Source organism: Orbicella faveolata, unplaced genomic scaffold (genome assembly GCF_042242905.1).
Source record: "Orbicella faveolata isolate gen_17 unplaced genomic scaffold, um_ofav_v1 contig_12, whole genome shotgun sequence".
Taxonomy (NCBI): Eukaryota; Metazoa; Cnidaria; class Anthozoa; order Scleractinia; family Merulinidae; genus Orbicella; species Orbicella faveolata.
Genome location: NW_028301539.1, coordinates 7,880,001 through 7,893,120, shown reverse-complemented (window position 1 = coordinate 7,893,120; position 13,120 = coordinate 7,880,001). Strand labels below are relative to the sequence as shown.

General features: G+C 39.3%; 1 protein-coding gene across 3 annotated transcripts in view; it reads right to left on the bottom strand.

Annotated features, from left to right (window-relative positions):
* Window positions 1-51: 51 nt before the first annotated feature.
* The window catches only part of LOC110047737 (cholesterol 24-hydroxylase-like), a 13,224-nt gene continuing 155 nt past the window's right edge, over window positions 52-13,120 (bottom strand). The window contains exons 1-15 of one of the 3 annotated variants that reach the window (XM_020753478.2): window positions 13,058-13,120; window positions 11,195-11,272; window positions 10,597-10,678; window positions 9,790-9,863; window positions 9,312-9,398; window positions 9,071-9,209; window positions 8,157-8,270; window positions 7,321-7,477; window positions 6,487-6,549; window positions 5,790-5,862; window positions 4,854-4,938; window positions 3,361-3,471; window positions 3,098-3,192; window positions 1,806-1,872; window positions 52-1,579 (exon numbers count right to left, since the gene is read on the bottom strand). The exon at window positions 13,058-13,120 is cut by the window's right edge and continues 155 nt beyond it. In XM_020753478.2, the coding sequence (XP_020609137.1) occupies window positions 1,439-1,579; window positions 1,806-1,872; window positions 3,098-3,192; window positions 3,361-3,471; window positions 4,854-4,938; window positions 5,790-5,862; window positions 6,487-6,549; window positions 7,321-7,477; window positions 8,157-8,270; window positions 9,071-9,209; window positions 9,312-9,398; window positions 9,790-9,863; window positions 10,597-10,678; window positions 11,195-11,272; window positions 13,058-13,120 (1,429 nt within the window). In that variant the 3' untranslated portion in view covers window positions 52-1,438. The remainder of the gene's footprint in view (window positions 1,580-1,805; window positions 1,873-3,097; window positions 3,193-3,360; window positions 3,472-4,853; window positions 4,939-5,789; window positions 5,863-6,486; window positions 6,550-7,320; window positions 7,478-8,156; window positions 8,271-9,070; window positions 9,210-9,311; window positions 9,399-9,789; window positions 9,864-10,596; window positions 10,679-11,194; window positions 11,273-13,057) is intronic. The other 2 variants (XM_089282303.1, XM_020753479.2) reach the window with 2 other exon arrangements.

The window sequence follows — 13,120 nt, the reverse complement described above, 5'->3', positions numbered from 1 at the left end:
ATCAAATCATCATTTCTAGCTGCGCGCGATTATTTATACTGATTTAAAGTCTTGTTGTTCTCGGTATATAGTTTTTATTATAATAATAACTACAATGAAACTACAAGCACGAAACTATTACATATCTAGTTTTGACACAATGTTCTTGTTGTTATCATTTACTTCCAATCTCGTGAGTAATACTACTTTGGAATGTTTATAACTTGTCGATCGTTGTTTTAATACTCTGAAGAGATTCCTATAACTGGAGGGAAACGCAAAGTTTCGCGTTAAAAAGATTATTTTATAGACATTGGTTTAGTCCCAGGGGGTACTCCAATTCAAAATCAGTACCCCATTTCATATCTTTAAGATTACTACACGGCTCCTATATGACCTCAGCTAAACAGAAATGGCTTCCATTTGCGTATAAAAGTTTTGAGAAGGGCTACAAATTTGCTAATGTTGGTGGAGAAAAATAAAATAAAATCCTTGTAAACAAGAAAGGCTAAATGGTAAGATATTTAATATCCATAGATACGAGGCTTTCAGAGAATGCCACATAATCTGTATATTTATGTACATCTTTCACACCCTTCGCTGACGTTATTTGGATTGTAACGCAACGCTCCCTAAGGAGTATAGAGCGTTTTCACGGTCACGCAATAAAAAATAAAATCAAAAAACCTTCAGTGGATAAAGTCAAGAAATTGTGAAATTGTTATAGCAGATAAATAAAGAAGACAGATCTCCAAGTTTAAGGAGTGTGCGTTGTCCCAAAGTTGAGATATTCGTTCCTCTGTGGTACAACAATATGGCGGCCGGAAAATAGTGTATGTGGGTAGACTATTTTCTCAACTCATAGAACAAGCAATACCCGTACGTGACCTTACATGTAACAGTAAGGAAAATTTGTAGTATCACTAAATACTTATATCTGCTTTCAGTGAATCATTGGTTGGTTCCATGACTACTTTATTGCTTGCTCCATAAAGAAAGTTTAATCCGGGGGAGGGGTACTCCTTTATGTGGGCTATATAGGTATGTGCGGCCCCAAAGGGTAGGGTTTTCCAGCCGTTTTGGTCATAAATAGGGTATCGATTTTGGCCATTTCTAGTCGTAAATAGAGCATGGTTTTTGCATTCTAGTCTTGAATTGGCTATGATTCTTAGAAGAAGCTACTTTTTTCATCATTATCAATAAGGCCATCTACAAAAGCCCTTCATAATTTATGTTATAACTTATGTTTAGGGCAACTGTGCCAGCCGCAACGATCATAAATTGGGTATTGGAGTTTTCGTCACGTCATAAATAGGGGAGCAAAAATCGCAGATTTTGGTCATAAATATTAATAGGGTAAGGGTTTTGGGAAGTGTGCCGTACACCCCTCACCCAACTTTTCTGAGAGTTCCCCCCGCCCCCCTCCCAGGGGTTCAATCAGACATTGTCCGTGATGTTTCTACTGCCGTTTAGTCAGGGTACAGATCACGCCATCCTTAGGGCGTAGCGTGGTTCTTTCAAGAATCTTGCGTGACTGACCAGGCACGAGAGAAAACTTGAACGTCTGGAGAAAGCGTGACAATAAAACCTTGGCCTCGATCTATTGGAAAGAAACAACAGAAAATAATAACCGATTAAATGATCAAGAATGAAGTAAAATTAACTTTTCTTTTTAAACCACAGAGACAAGAGACTTGAGAAAAAGGACGCTAGTGCGAATATTTACATTACCCCTCCCCCCACCCCGCAACAAATGAATTCTCTGTTCCCATCCTAGCGCATTTTGTTGCTTTCCTGAAGTCTCTGGAACGTGGAATTCATATTACCTGCGCGAAGTGCTGTCCAATGCAGTTACGTGGTCCAAGAGAAAACGGAAAATAGTTATAATGAGATCTGAAACGATAAACAGTACATGGTTTGAAACGAGTCCTCCCTAAGAATTGGCTACTAGGAAATCCGTCTAAAACTTAAACACCTCTTTACAAGATTAAATACTTCGATAGCAGTGCTATTGAGCTCTTAGTATGTGTCGTTCCCAGGGTCGAGATCCTGGGAACGAGGTTGTGTGTCTGGTATCTTTTAGAGGTCTAACAAACTTGAGCCACGCCCACTCCGTTCGGGTTTCCAAATTTTAGGGCGAGCACCCCTCTTTCCTTTCGTATCGGAGTCCCACCCGCCTGCAATGCAACACCAAGAACACTTAATAGTCACGTACCGCGAGCCTGGGGCTTACTGACTGTGTCTTCGTCTTCCGAAACACACCAGGGAGTGACCATTGCATTTTTTTTTGGTTAGGAGTCATCGGTTAGCTGTATTGTATTGTTTAGTCTTTTGTATCAGCTCTTGCTCACCGGCACACGAGGTCTAAGGCAGCGTCATACTTCGCCGAATAAATTTGAAAACGTAGCTTTCTTTCTACGGTTAAGCCTACCGTCCACATTAGGTCACATTAACTCGGACCGAAAACAGATCTTCTCGAAAACGCTCTTCAAACCAAAGGAATTTGAAAACACCGGCTTTTCGTTTTCGTATAGACGGAAAACATTTTGAAAACGGAGCTTTTTCGAAAACTATGTCGTCATGATGATTGTCATGAGAGACTGACCAAGTTTTCCTCAAACACGGTTGTTGCGTTTTCAAATTCCTCCGGCGTAGTGTGGACGGAAAACACCTGATAAGTTTTCAGGTTGAAACCTCCGTTTCAAATTCCTCAGTCCGGCGTAGCGTGCACGGGGCCTGAACTAACTATGCTAAATATTAACTTTGGGTAATACTCTGTTTATAGGAGGTAGGGTGGTATAAAGTGACAGAAATAGAAACAGTAACCCTGGGCCCTCTTAAAGGCAGGATGCGTTGGATTAGGCATTTTTATTAAAGCACTATTATGAAACACCTATAACAACTGAACGAGGGCGTTTTTGATCCTTGCGCATAAGGTTTGGTAGTTTCATGTACGGTACAATTCAAGTGTTATTCAGAGCTTTAACGGCCTCTGAGTTGATGGGGGAATGACCGTTTCCTGTTGACAACCACAATAAACAAAACGGACACTAATATGGGTCTGCCAGCCATACTGACTGACACTGACTTCAATTAAAGGTTTTTCTTTGTTAAATACCTCTTGACTAGTTCTTCGTCATCGAACCTGTAGGGATCAAACTCCTCTGGGTTGGTCCAATACTCGGGAAAGTGGCTGGAGACATAAGTGCTAGTCTGCAACGAAAATTCAAATTAAGACAAGCCAGTGACGTGTGAAGAAAATAATCAGCTTGGAGATAACCGGTGTGGCAGACACAAAGCTAACTACAGAGCACGAGTTGGTAAGACAACAGCACGAAAAAAAAATAAAGGTTTACTTTACTCATAAACAAAACACTGTACCAAAATGGCGACGTCAGCGGGCATTTTGTATCCTCCAATTTCTTGATCCTTTGTTATCTTTCGTAAAAGGCCGGTGGCAGGAGGATGACGACGTAAAGTCTCCTTTATCACCTGAATAACAAATGTAAGAACTAGTTACCTCTCTTCGTCGGCAGAAACTGGTACAAGTCGATTTTGGAACGTAATAACATTGACCTTATTGCGGTTGGGTTTTTTTTTAAGTGACGTCTCTCATTTCGAGCGCTTACTTAGAATCAGGCTGAGAATCGAGCGAAAAAAAATCCATTCTGATAACGTCAATCTATGGGGGAATCCTTGTTTACAATATTTGCCTCATTAGCATAAGTAATTCAGTCTCTGATGGAGCTACAAATAAACCAGTTCTGAATATTGAAAGGTCATAGTACGATTAAACCTGCCAACGAATATGAGCTTGATGTATTGAATACTTTTTGAGCAACACGGGTTTAAAACCTCAAAATTTTAAAGAGAATGAATGAGCTCATTAGCCCTTTTGCCACCCAGACATTTTGCAGTTTTTGAAAGACAAAAGGGCCATTTATACGAGAAAAACAAGCCGCGGATTACACAAGCCCGCGGCTTACGTAAGCGCGAACTGAACCATTTATACGAGCGCGGCTTATAAAAGACGCGAAGTGCTCGTATAAATGGTTCACGGCTTATTCGTGACTAATGCCTCGCTTTTGTGTTGGTTGTCATAGCAGTCGCGGAATTGCGCGAGCGCGGGCAAAACTTGCGCTTGCGCAGTGTGAGTTCGCGAACCCCCGTTTTACACAAACTGCGGCTTGTATAAGACGTGAACTGGCTAAAATGTACCGTTTATACGGCAAGTTCGCGTCTTATTTAATCCGCGGGTTATTTTTCTCGTATAAAGGGCGCTAATAGACCTTGAATACTACACCCAAAGAGCTAAAAATTTCACCATGTATTAAGTTTCAGAAACTCTTTAGCTGCCTGGAGTCAATTCATATCTAACATGTTTCCTTCTGTACGCAAAGCCTTATGCAAATGAGCAAAAATGTAAACAATGACGTCAGCATGAATCCCCTATTAGGGATCCACATAGCGTCTCAACCTCGATTCCAGGCTCTCTCTTCGTTACCTCGAGGCAAAAGAGAGAGAGCCTGGGATCGAGGTTGATAGCATTTCTGATTAATAAACGTTCTTGCTGGGTTTTAAATCGACCCGCGCAAGTACCAACCAATCAGGACCAGCGGAACTACGAGTTTTTAAACTTGTTGTGGTAAATTTAAAATATTTGTTTCTTGTCCTTAAATGCATGGCGCCATTAGCACTTGTGGCAAGTCACTTACCGAGAATAACAAATTGTTCATTTTTTTTTCCGAGTCGAACCTCAAACGTCCTCGCCCGAGAAGAATTGATCTCACCAAGAGCTATAGGGTTCCTCGACATTTAATACCTCTTCACTTGTACTTATTTTTTTCTAAAGGAAACGTTTAAAGACACGTTACCAGTCCTAGCTGGTGCAGTTTAGCCAGGTCGTCGAACGCAACATTCTGTTTATCTCCCAGCACGTCAAACACCTCTCCAACCAAACTGTAAGAGAAAAGAACGATTTGTAAATGATGCAAAATGGTGAAATCAGTTGTGACAATAGCACAAGTATCAGGACCAAGCAAACTAACTGTTCTTATTATTGTTCCCACGAGGACTAACTGCAACAGAAGCATAAGCACAAGAAGCACAAGAACAGGTTTCTATACTTTTCTTTTCCTGTAATCATGCTTGTGCTTAACCTTAGAGTAGTTTTCAATTGAGTTTCGTACAACCAGTAGGTATTCTGGCCAATCATAAAGGACACAGACAATGTAGTGAACCAATCAAAGCTCGACGTGAATACATGAAGCTGACGCAAAGCGCGGGAAAACGTGTGCGTGCGAGCGAGTCACGATTGGTTTTGGTTTTACTTCTGATTGGTTGAGAAAATGGCGCGAGTCGTTTTTAGACTAATCACTGATAAGCGTCTTTTCTTCAATATTTGCTTGTGTTTACGTTCACCACTCACATGAGGACCAGACATCGAAGGGATAAAAGGTCGGGGGATTTGGAGGGGATATTCTACACTTGGGGATGCTCGTAGTCCACTGGGAACAATGCTGTAACCCTCAGCTCTATCTATTTATCCTAACTACCAGCTCTGACTACAAGGTTAAGCTTGGTGCCTCATCCCAAAACAAAAAGGAATCTTATCAAAGGTGACCACTTCAATGCGTAACCTTTAATTTCGCGTTAAAATTTCTAAGACGAAAACATGCGAAAACCTTGGATCGGAAATTAAAACAGTAAAACAACAACACCAAAAAGAAACGCCTTATGTCAGACTACATCTACAATCATATCTTAAGCCTATGGTTTATCGGTCTTTCTTTCCCTATGGAACTACCAACCTCTCCAATATCTCAGGATGATCTCCAAGCTCAAGAACACAAAACGACAACAAAGTGGCTGTAGTCTCGTGACCTGAAATAGAAGTAAAGAGCACTTGAAAAGGAAAAAAAAAAACTATCATGGACTGCAGACTACTTGCGAGTCTCCCATCTCGGGACTAATACACCTTTTGCTGTTCATTTACAGAAAATATCCATTCATTTGTGTCCAGTTTTTTTTTCATTATCGTTAATATACTCTCATTATCACCAATTTGACATTCATTTTCGCGTAAGAAACGTTCAAGAATAACATTTGCATAGGTATTGACATTCAAAATCATCAAAAGATAAACAATATCTTCCTTTGACATTCATTGGCTGTAAATGTATTTTCATTTTTGTCGAGATAAAATTCGTTGTCACGAAACGACAATCATTTACACTTTTTGACAATCCTTTTTCAACAAGAGACTTTCAATAACACGATTTGCATGAGCACTCACAATCAACTGCATTATTATACAACCATATTTGTGAAGGTGACAATCTTAAGTGCGGTGAAACAAACATTACAGCCAAATTTGGACTCAAATGAATGGATATTTTCTGTAAATGAACACCAAAAGGTGTGTATTACCACAGAGCATGCTAATTACATTGTAGAATTTAACTGTATTTATTTTAGACTTGAAGAGAATATAAACGTGGTTCGTACCAGCTATAAAGAACGTAACAAAGTCATCCAGCACGTCTTCCATCCCAAAATCAGGATTTTGATCTGTGAATGTGAATAAGAATTGTCAAAAACGGTGATTATAATCCAGCAAATATTTTTGCTCGCACGCAATTGGTCTAAACGCGTCACGTGACTAAATTTGGGAGTAACAGAGTAATATTCAAATATTCCCCAATTTTCAAACCTGCGCGTGATGCGAAACATATTTGTATAGGTAATTTTATCATCAATAAGAGTACAGACAGATAAAATTTTAATTTATGCAAGTTTTCAAGTTCAACTTTCAGCTATCAAACTGTCAACTTTTTAACCAATGAGATTTTATGGACTTTTTTTAAGTAGCCAATCAAAAACCGAGAAAAGCCATTGACAATGTTCACGTCATTTTGAATAAAATTCACTTATCTTTGTTTACGGCAAATTTACGGTGTCCTTTCCCCTCATATATTCCCGGCATTTGACCATTCTGGGGTCTTGTTATTGTAAAAAACAAATTGACGTCATTTTTTTTATGCGTCTGTCCTCTTATTGATGATAAATTTCGTCATAACATTGTCAAAGTTTACTGCGGAACCACTCGCCTGCGGCTCGTGGCTCCACAGCCACTTTGACAATGTTACGACGCAATTTATCATCAATAAGAGGACAGACGCATAAAAAAACTGACGTCAATTAGTTAGTCATACGGTTTCGAGTTCAATTTGGAATTAATTTGCACGAGTTTTTCAAAAAACTGAAATTGCACGAGCCGCTTCGGCTTCGGCTTTCTAAAGAAACTGCGGCTAAAATTGTCCACACACACAACTTACAAACCTTGTAGCTTAATAATATGCTGTAATATATCATCCGGGACCTCTTCTCCTTTCTTCATTGCATTCTTTCTCACTTCGATGACTTTCCTTCCTGTTTCACGCAAGAACTGGATAGCTTTCACCACGCGCCGCTGAAATGGGTATTGATTAACCTTGTACTGAAAAAAAAAATTAAAAAAAATAAATAAAAAATAAATAAATAAATAAATAAATAGAAAATAATAATAATAATAATAATAATAATAATAATAATAATAATAATAATAATAATAATAATAAAAATGAACAAGAACACTGTGAGGAAATGCTGGTCAAATTACCCAACTGGCGGGCGCGATTTTTTTCTTCTGCTTTTTGTTTTGAATACTAATTCTATTTATGTAATGAGAAAGCCTTCTGCATGGCTAAACACTTTGGTAGCAATTAGGGCCAGTTTGGTTGTGCTTTGAGCCAGGTTGTTCAAAGCCCGAATAAGCTAACTCAGCGTTTGTGACAATTTTGATTTCAGTTTTGTAACTTTTCGTTCAGGTTTTATGTTTATATTGTTTGTTCTCCAGTTTTGAGTTTGATTAATCTCAAAATACACAAAACATAAGCAGTCAAAAACATTTTTATGCAAGAAAAATTAATACTTCGGTTAACTTTTAATCCTGGGGCAGCGATAACCAGCTTTTGAACAAGGCACCGGCCCTAGTTTGCAGTCGAGCCAAAATTCCCATGGCGAGTTCAAACCAGCCTCATGTGCCGCCGAACCGAACGAAAAACTTTCAATTAGGTATAACAACCATACGCAACACCTCAACCGCTATTTTATTGACAGATAGTTACATATAGTACCTTGTGAAACAGGTCAAAAGATGCTTCTTCCACTCCATGAAAAGTCAATGAAACAGCCTCAGTAAATTTGGTGTCTCTGGCATTGATGATGTCAATGTCCATTCCGAAGGCGACCTGTATGTAACACAATCAAAATATATCGATAAAACAAAAACCAAACAGAAACAGAGACCAACGACGAGCGGTATGGATCAATTTTTGTACACTTTTACAATAAAACTGCGGTTTTGTATTCACCGTTCGTCAGTCGTTGATTAACTGGCTGTTGTCGAGACATTTTGGCAGTCGGGACGCGCTTTGGAGACTCATGTTGCCGTTTTGGGGAGGTTACGTGTATTTTGGCAGTTGGGACACGCTTTAGTAGCTGTTGCCATTGTGAAGAGGTGGCCGTTGTAGAGAGGTTAAAATATGGGTGAATGTATGGACCGTCCTCCGGGACAAAAAATTATAATTAAGTGGCCGTTGTAGAGAGGTTGACTGTTAGTGGAGATTAGACTGTATAAGCTTAGTTGTAACATGTGGTATAATTGAAGGCACTTGCAACATCAGGGTTAAAGAAAGTCAGCAAGTCAGCTGCAATGATCTGTAAAGTTAACTGTAAAAAATAACATGCTGCTACTGTCTCTACTCACAGAGTGGTCATAGAGTTTAAAGGTTCACTGGGAGGGGGTGAGGTGGGGGAATGAGGAAGCATGTGGGGGTGGCGGTGGCTGCACAAATGGGGATTTCCATCCTATCTTTTAGCTTTAAAAACTGCACACTAATTTGATTTCAATCAGGATTTTGAACTAAGTTGAGTATCAGGCTTTTTTCAGAGACAGTACTGTACCCTCTGGGTAATCATCTTTTTACCACACTGAGAGCCGTGTCTATTTTTTTGAGAAGCATGCATCCTTGTTAACTCTTTAAGTTACCTTGCAAATGACATCTAAAGCTGCACGGGCAAACTGATCGCACATACAAACTTCTGTTTTTCCATCAGCCATTGTGCCGAGATGTTCAAGTAAAATATTGGCAGTGGAGTTGAAAGAGTCCATCAGATCTTTAAGGCTCCTGGAAAAAATAGATTAGTCACTAGAAAGCTAAGCAAGCCACTCCAGCTAAGCAAGCTAAGCAACCTGGTGGTTTGTCAATGACAGACACAGATCAGCTTACTTGCGATGAAAGGCTGGGTTCAGTATGACACGCCTTTTCTTCCAGGACTCATTGTCCACATTGGTAACCAATCCTGTGCCAAGAAATCTATAACAGACAAAATTTATGAAACCTTCAATGTATTAGAAGTGTGCTTGAATTATGTAGTACTAATATTATATTACACTCAGTAACATGTTACCTCAGCTAATGAAATTAACCCATTGACACCTGTGCCGGCCGTAACCAGCTGTGACAAGCATTGGCCTGTGATCATCACCTTTGACAACCCCATTCCCAGGCTCTCTCTCCTCTGCCTCCCTTGTTCGCTGGGAGAAAGATACTGGTTGCGGCTGGTCACGTGTCATGTTGCAAATGCCTAGATTGGAGATGGCTCATATCCAGGCTGAAAATGTCCACAAAATGCATTTTTGCCAAAAAGCTCCAGGTGGCAATGGGTTAATGGCCCTGCAAAGCAGAACGTTTTAAAATAATATACCTCTGCCCAAAGAGACGGGCCAGCACTTCATAAGACACCTCTTCTTTTGGCAGATTCTTGACTATGTAGATGTCCTTAAAAAGAAAACAAAATTATTATTGTTTACAAACAGGAAGCTAGTTAAAGGATTAATCATGATTGAGTTTGTTGGCGATCTGCCATTAACAAGAATACAGGTAAAGTATATGCTAGAGACTGAAGAAGGAGAAAAGCAGAAGACAACAAAATTAAGATGACTAATTAGACCAGGCAAAGAAGATTATGGACAGGAAAAAGAAAAGTATATTTTGGATGGAACAGCAGGGATGAGTAAGTAAATGTACCAACAGCCGATCAGGGGTCAGCCATACAATGGTGATGATGACGATGACAATGACCATGAAGATGATGATGATGATGATGATGATGATGATGATGACGCCTTTGTTCATTGACAAAGACCTTTAAAGGGGCACAGCATGGAAGTGTTCAATATCAAACTCTAGGTGCTCAACTGAAGGGGCACAGTGGATATGCCACCTTCTCTCCCACAGAAGTTGTTTTCCGATTTGTGTAAAGAGGGTCCACCATGTGTCAGACTGACAATTTCAGTACTTAGCTGTTCATTTATCCCTTGTGTGAAAAACCAAGCTTAAGGGGGCCGTGCACTCAATACACCCCTCCCTCCCCAAGATCTTGTACATTGTGATGGTATGTATTTGTTGGACTTCTGAGGGTTAAGAGTCACCTGAACCGATAAAAAGATGCTTTTTAAAACAATGATCGTAATTAACATGAACTAAGAAAATTAAAATGAGTGTTTCAAACCTTAACCATCTCTGAATCAGCAACCAGCAGAACAGGTACGTGCCAGAACCAGACAACAAGGATCTTACCATATTCAATATGCCTGGGAAAGAAAGTGATGGTTTATATAATTAAACTTTAGTGCACTTTTCATCTTTTGATATTAAGAAACACTCCTGAGATTTTTAAAAGCCAAATTAAGTAAAGCTCTTGCTCACATGACTCCATTTTCTCTTTCTAGTTTTATAGTTTTGATTGAGACTACATATATCAAATCAATTTACTTTTATTATTTTGATACCAAAGACTGTGTTGGACCACATTTCAAAACACCTCAAAGTTTGTCAAAAATACTTTGCTACATGCCATATTTTCATCTCTCTTTTTGGTGTTTGGAAATGTAATCAAACATGATCTTTCATGTTTGATATGTGTTTCATATTGCCCTGTAGAGATTGAAAAATCTCAATGTAATTATCAGGAACATTAAGTTATTACTAACAGCCCACATGGAATCTTGGCTTAAGTACCACACACAATAATCGAGGTCCTGACTCAAGCAAACACAAATTAAAAATCTGACCTAATTGATAAATGAAATAGAAATGAATCAGTTTACCATTCCAAAAACTTTTGATCAGTAGGAAATCCTGTATGACGCATTGCAGTTATCTCATCTGCATGACCCTTGAAAAAACTTACAAACAAGAACTCATAATTAATTAGTCAGTATGCATGAATCATGCGTGAACAACACACCATTCTGAGCTTGTCAGACATAAAAATTTAACTGAAACTTCAGAAAGATAATTAGTAACATAAACTCAGGGCAAACTACTTGCAAAATAAAGCTGCAATTAACCTGAAAGAACAAAGCCAAGAAAATGACTGCACCCTCAACATTTGTTATGCAAAATGCTGAATGCTGAATGTCAAAATGCCCAACATGAACCATTATCCAGCCCACAAACATACCTTAATCACTGACCCTAACTCTGTCAGTAATATAAAATTCTGATTCTCAAACATTCCCAAGAATTCCAAGTCCTGTCTTCAAGCTCAGAAGCCTTCAGATTGAGCATTCTCAGAAATTCTCTAAAATTCCCAACAATTCCTAGAAATTCCCAGTAATTCTACGTAGCATTTTTGCAATTCCCAGATATTCCGCAAAATTCCAAGGTTGTGCATTTCCTCTAATTTGCATGTCTTGGAAATTTTTAGAATTCCTAGGAATTCCAAGTTCACTGGGAATTTAGTTCACAAGGGTAACCATATCATAGGTAACCTGGGTTGGTTTGCCTTTAAAGGCTAAATTAAATGTAAGTGTTAGCTAAGGATTAAAGTTATTACAGAGATCTGATACTGGTGCTCTGCATTCAGCAGAGCATTTTAGTATTTTAGTATTCTACATTTTAATATTCTACATTCTGTGTTCATGACCAGCTTTAGGCATTTTTATACCCTTGCCACCATTTTTAAAAACACCAGTAATACGAACCTCGTACCCAGAGTCTCTCTCCTCCTCACCCCGTACAGTGAGAGACACTGGTAACAAGGCTGCACTAGTTGAGGACTACTTCTGAGCTACATGGGGATCATGGGAGCTAAGGCCTGACTGGGTTTTGTTTTGTCAGTGTAATTGGCACAAATTTACATACATGCATCCACAGACACTTCCATCAAAATCCTCTCTGATTTGCTACTAGCTGACAGTACTTCTGTAAAACTACAACTATGAACATTTAACATAAAACACTCTGTAAAGAGGGTCCAACAAGCTTTGGCAGGATGTGGTATGAAAGAGAAAATGGAGGTAGGATGTTGGATGACAGAAATTCTAATGGTGGTTTGCAGGATAAAATACTTTGGCAGGTGCAGAATTTGCTTATTCAGACAGTGGGGCATGGGATGCGGAATGAAAAACAGAAAATTAAAACATTAAAACGTGGGGAACTGAAATTCTAAGCAAGCAAGATCCAGATAAACAGTGTGTGTGGGGTGGGCCAGGCGTGGTGGAATTCAGCCAAAAATAGAGGTGGGATATTGAAGTAGCCTATGTAATGTTCAACCCTCTATAAAGATGACCCATTGCACAGGGGTAAATGATAACTTACAATATGATGAAAATAGTATAGCGAGGGCACATCCCTTCACCACCCCTCATTCCTCTGATATGAATGCCTTCCGCATCTCCCATTCTGTTATCGCGAAATTCGTTGTGAACAAATGCACCTTCCCCTGTTGGAACCACGCCCAGGCCCGTAGCTTTACGGGTCTTAATTCTACGAGGTAGTTTTTTCTATAATTTGCAAACAGCTTCGTATGGAACGAATGATCATTACCCTAAAGAAACACTACCGTTAAAAGAAATCCCTCTTTCTCTATCACCATAGAAAAGAAGCCAATCAACAGCTATATTATTAAAAAAAAACTCAGATATCAAGCGGAACGTATAATGTAAACATTTAGCCCGTATGTGTACCTGGCCATCGGCGGACTTGGGATGTGGGCAAATTTACGTCTTACGTTCGTCAAATACACCGCA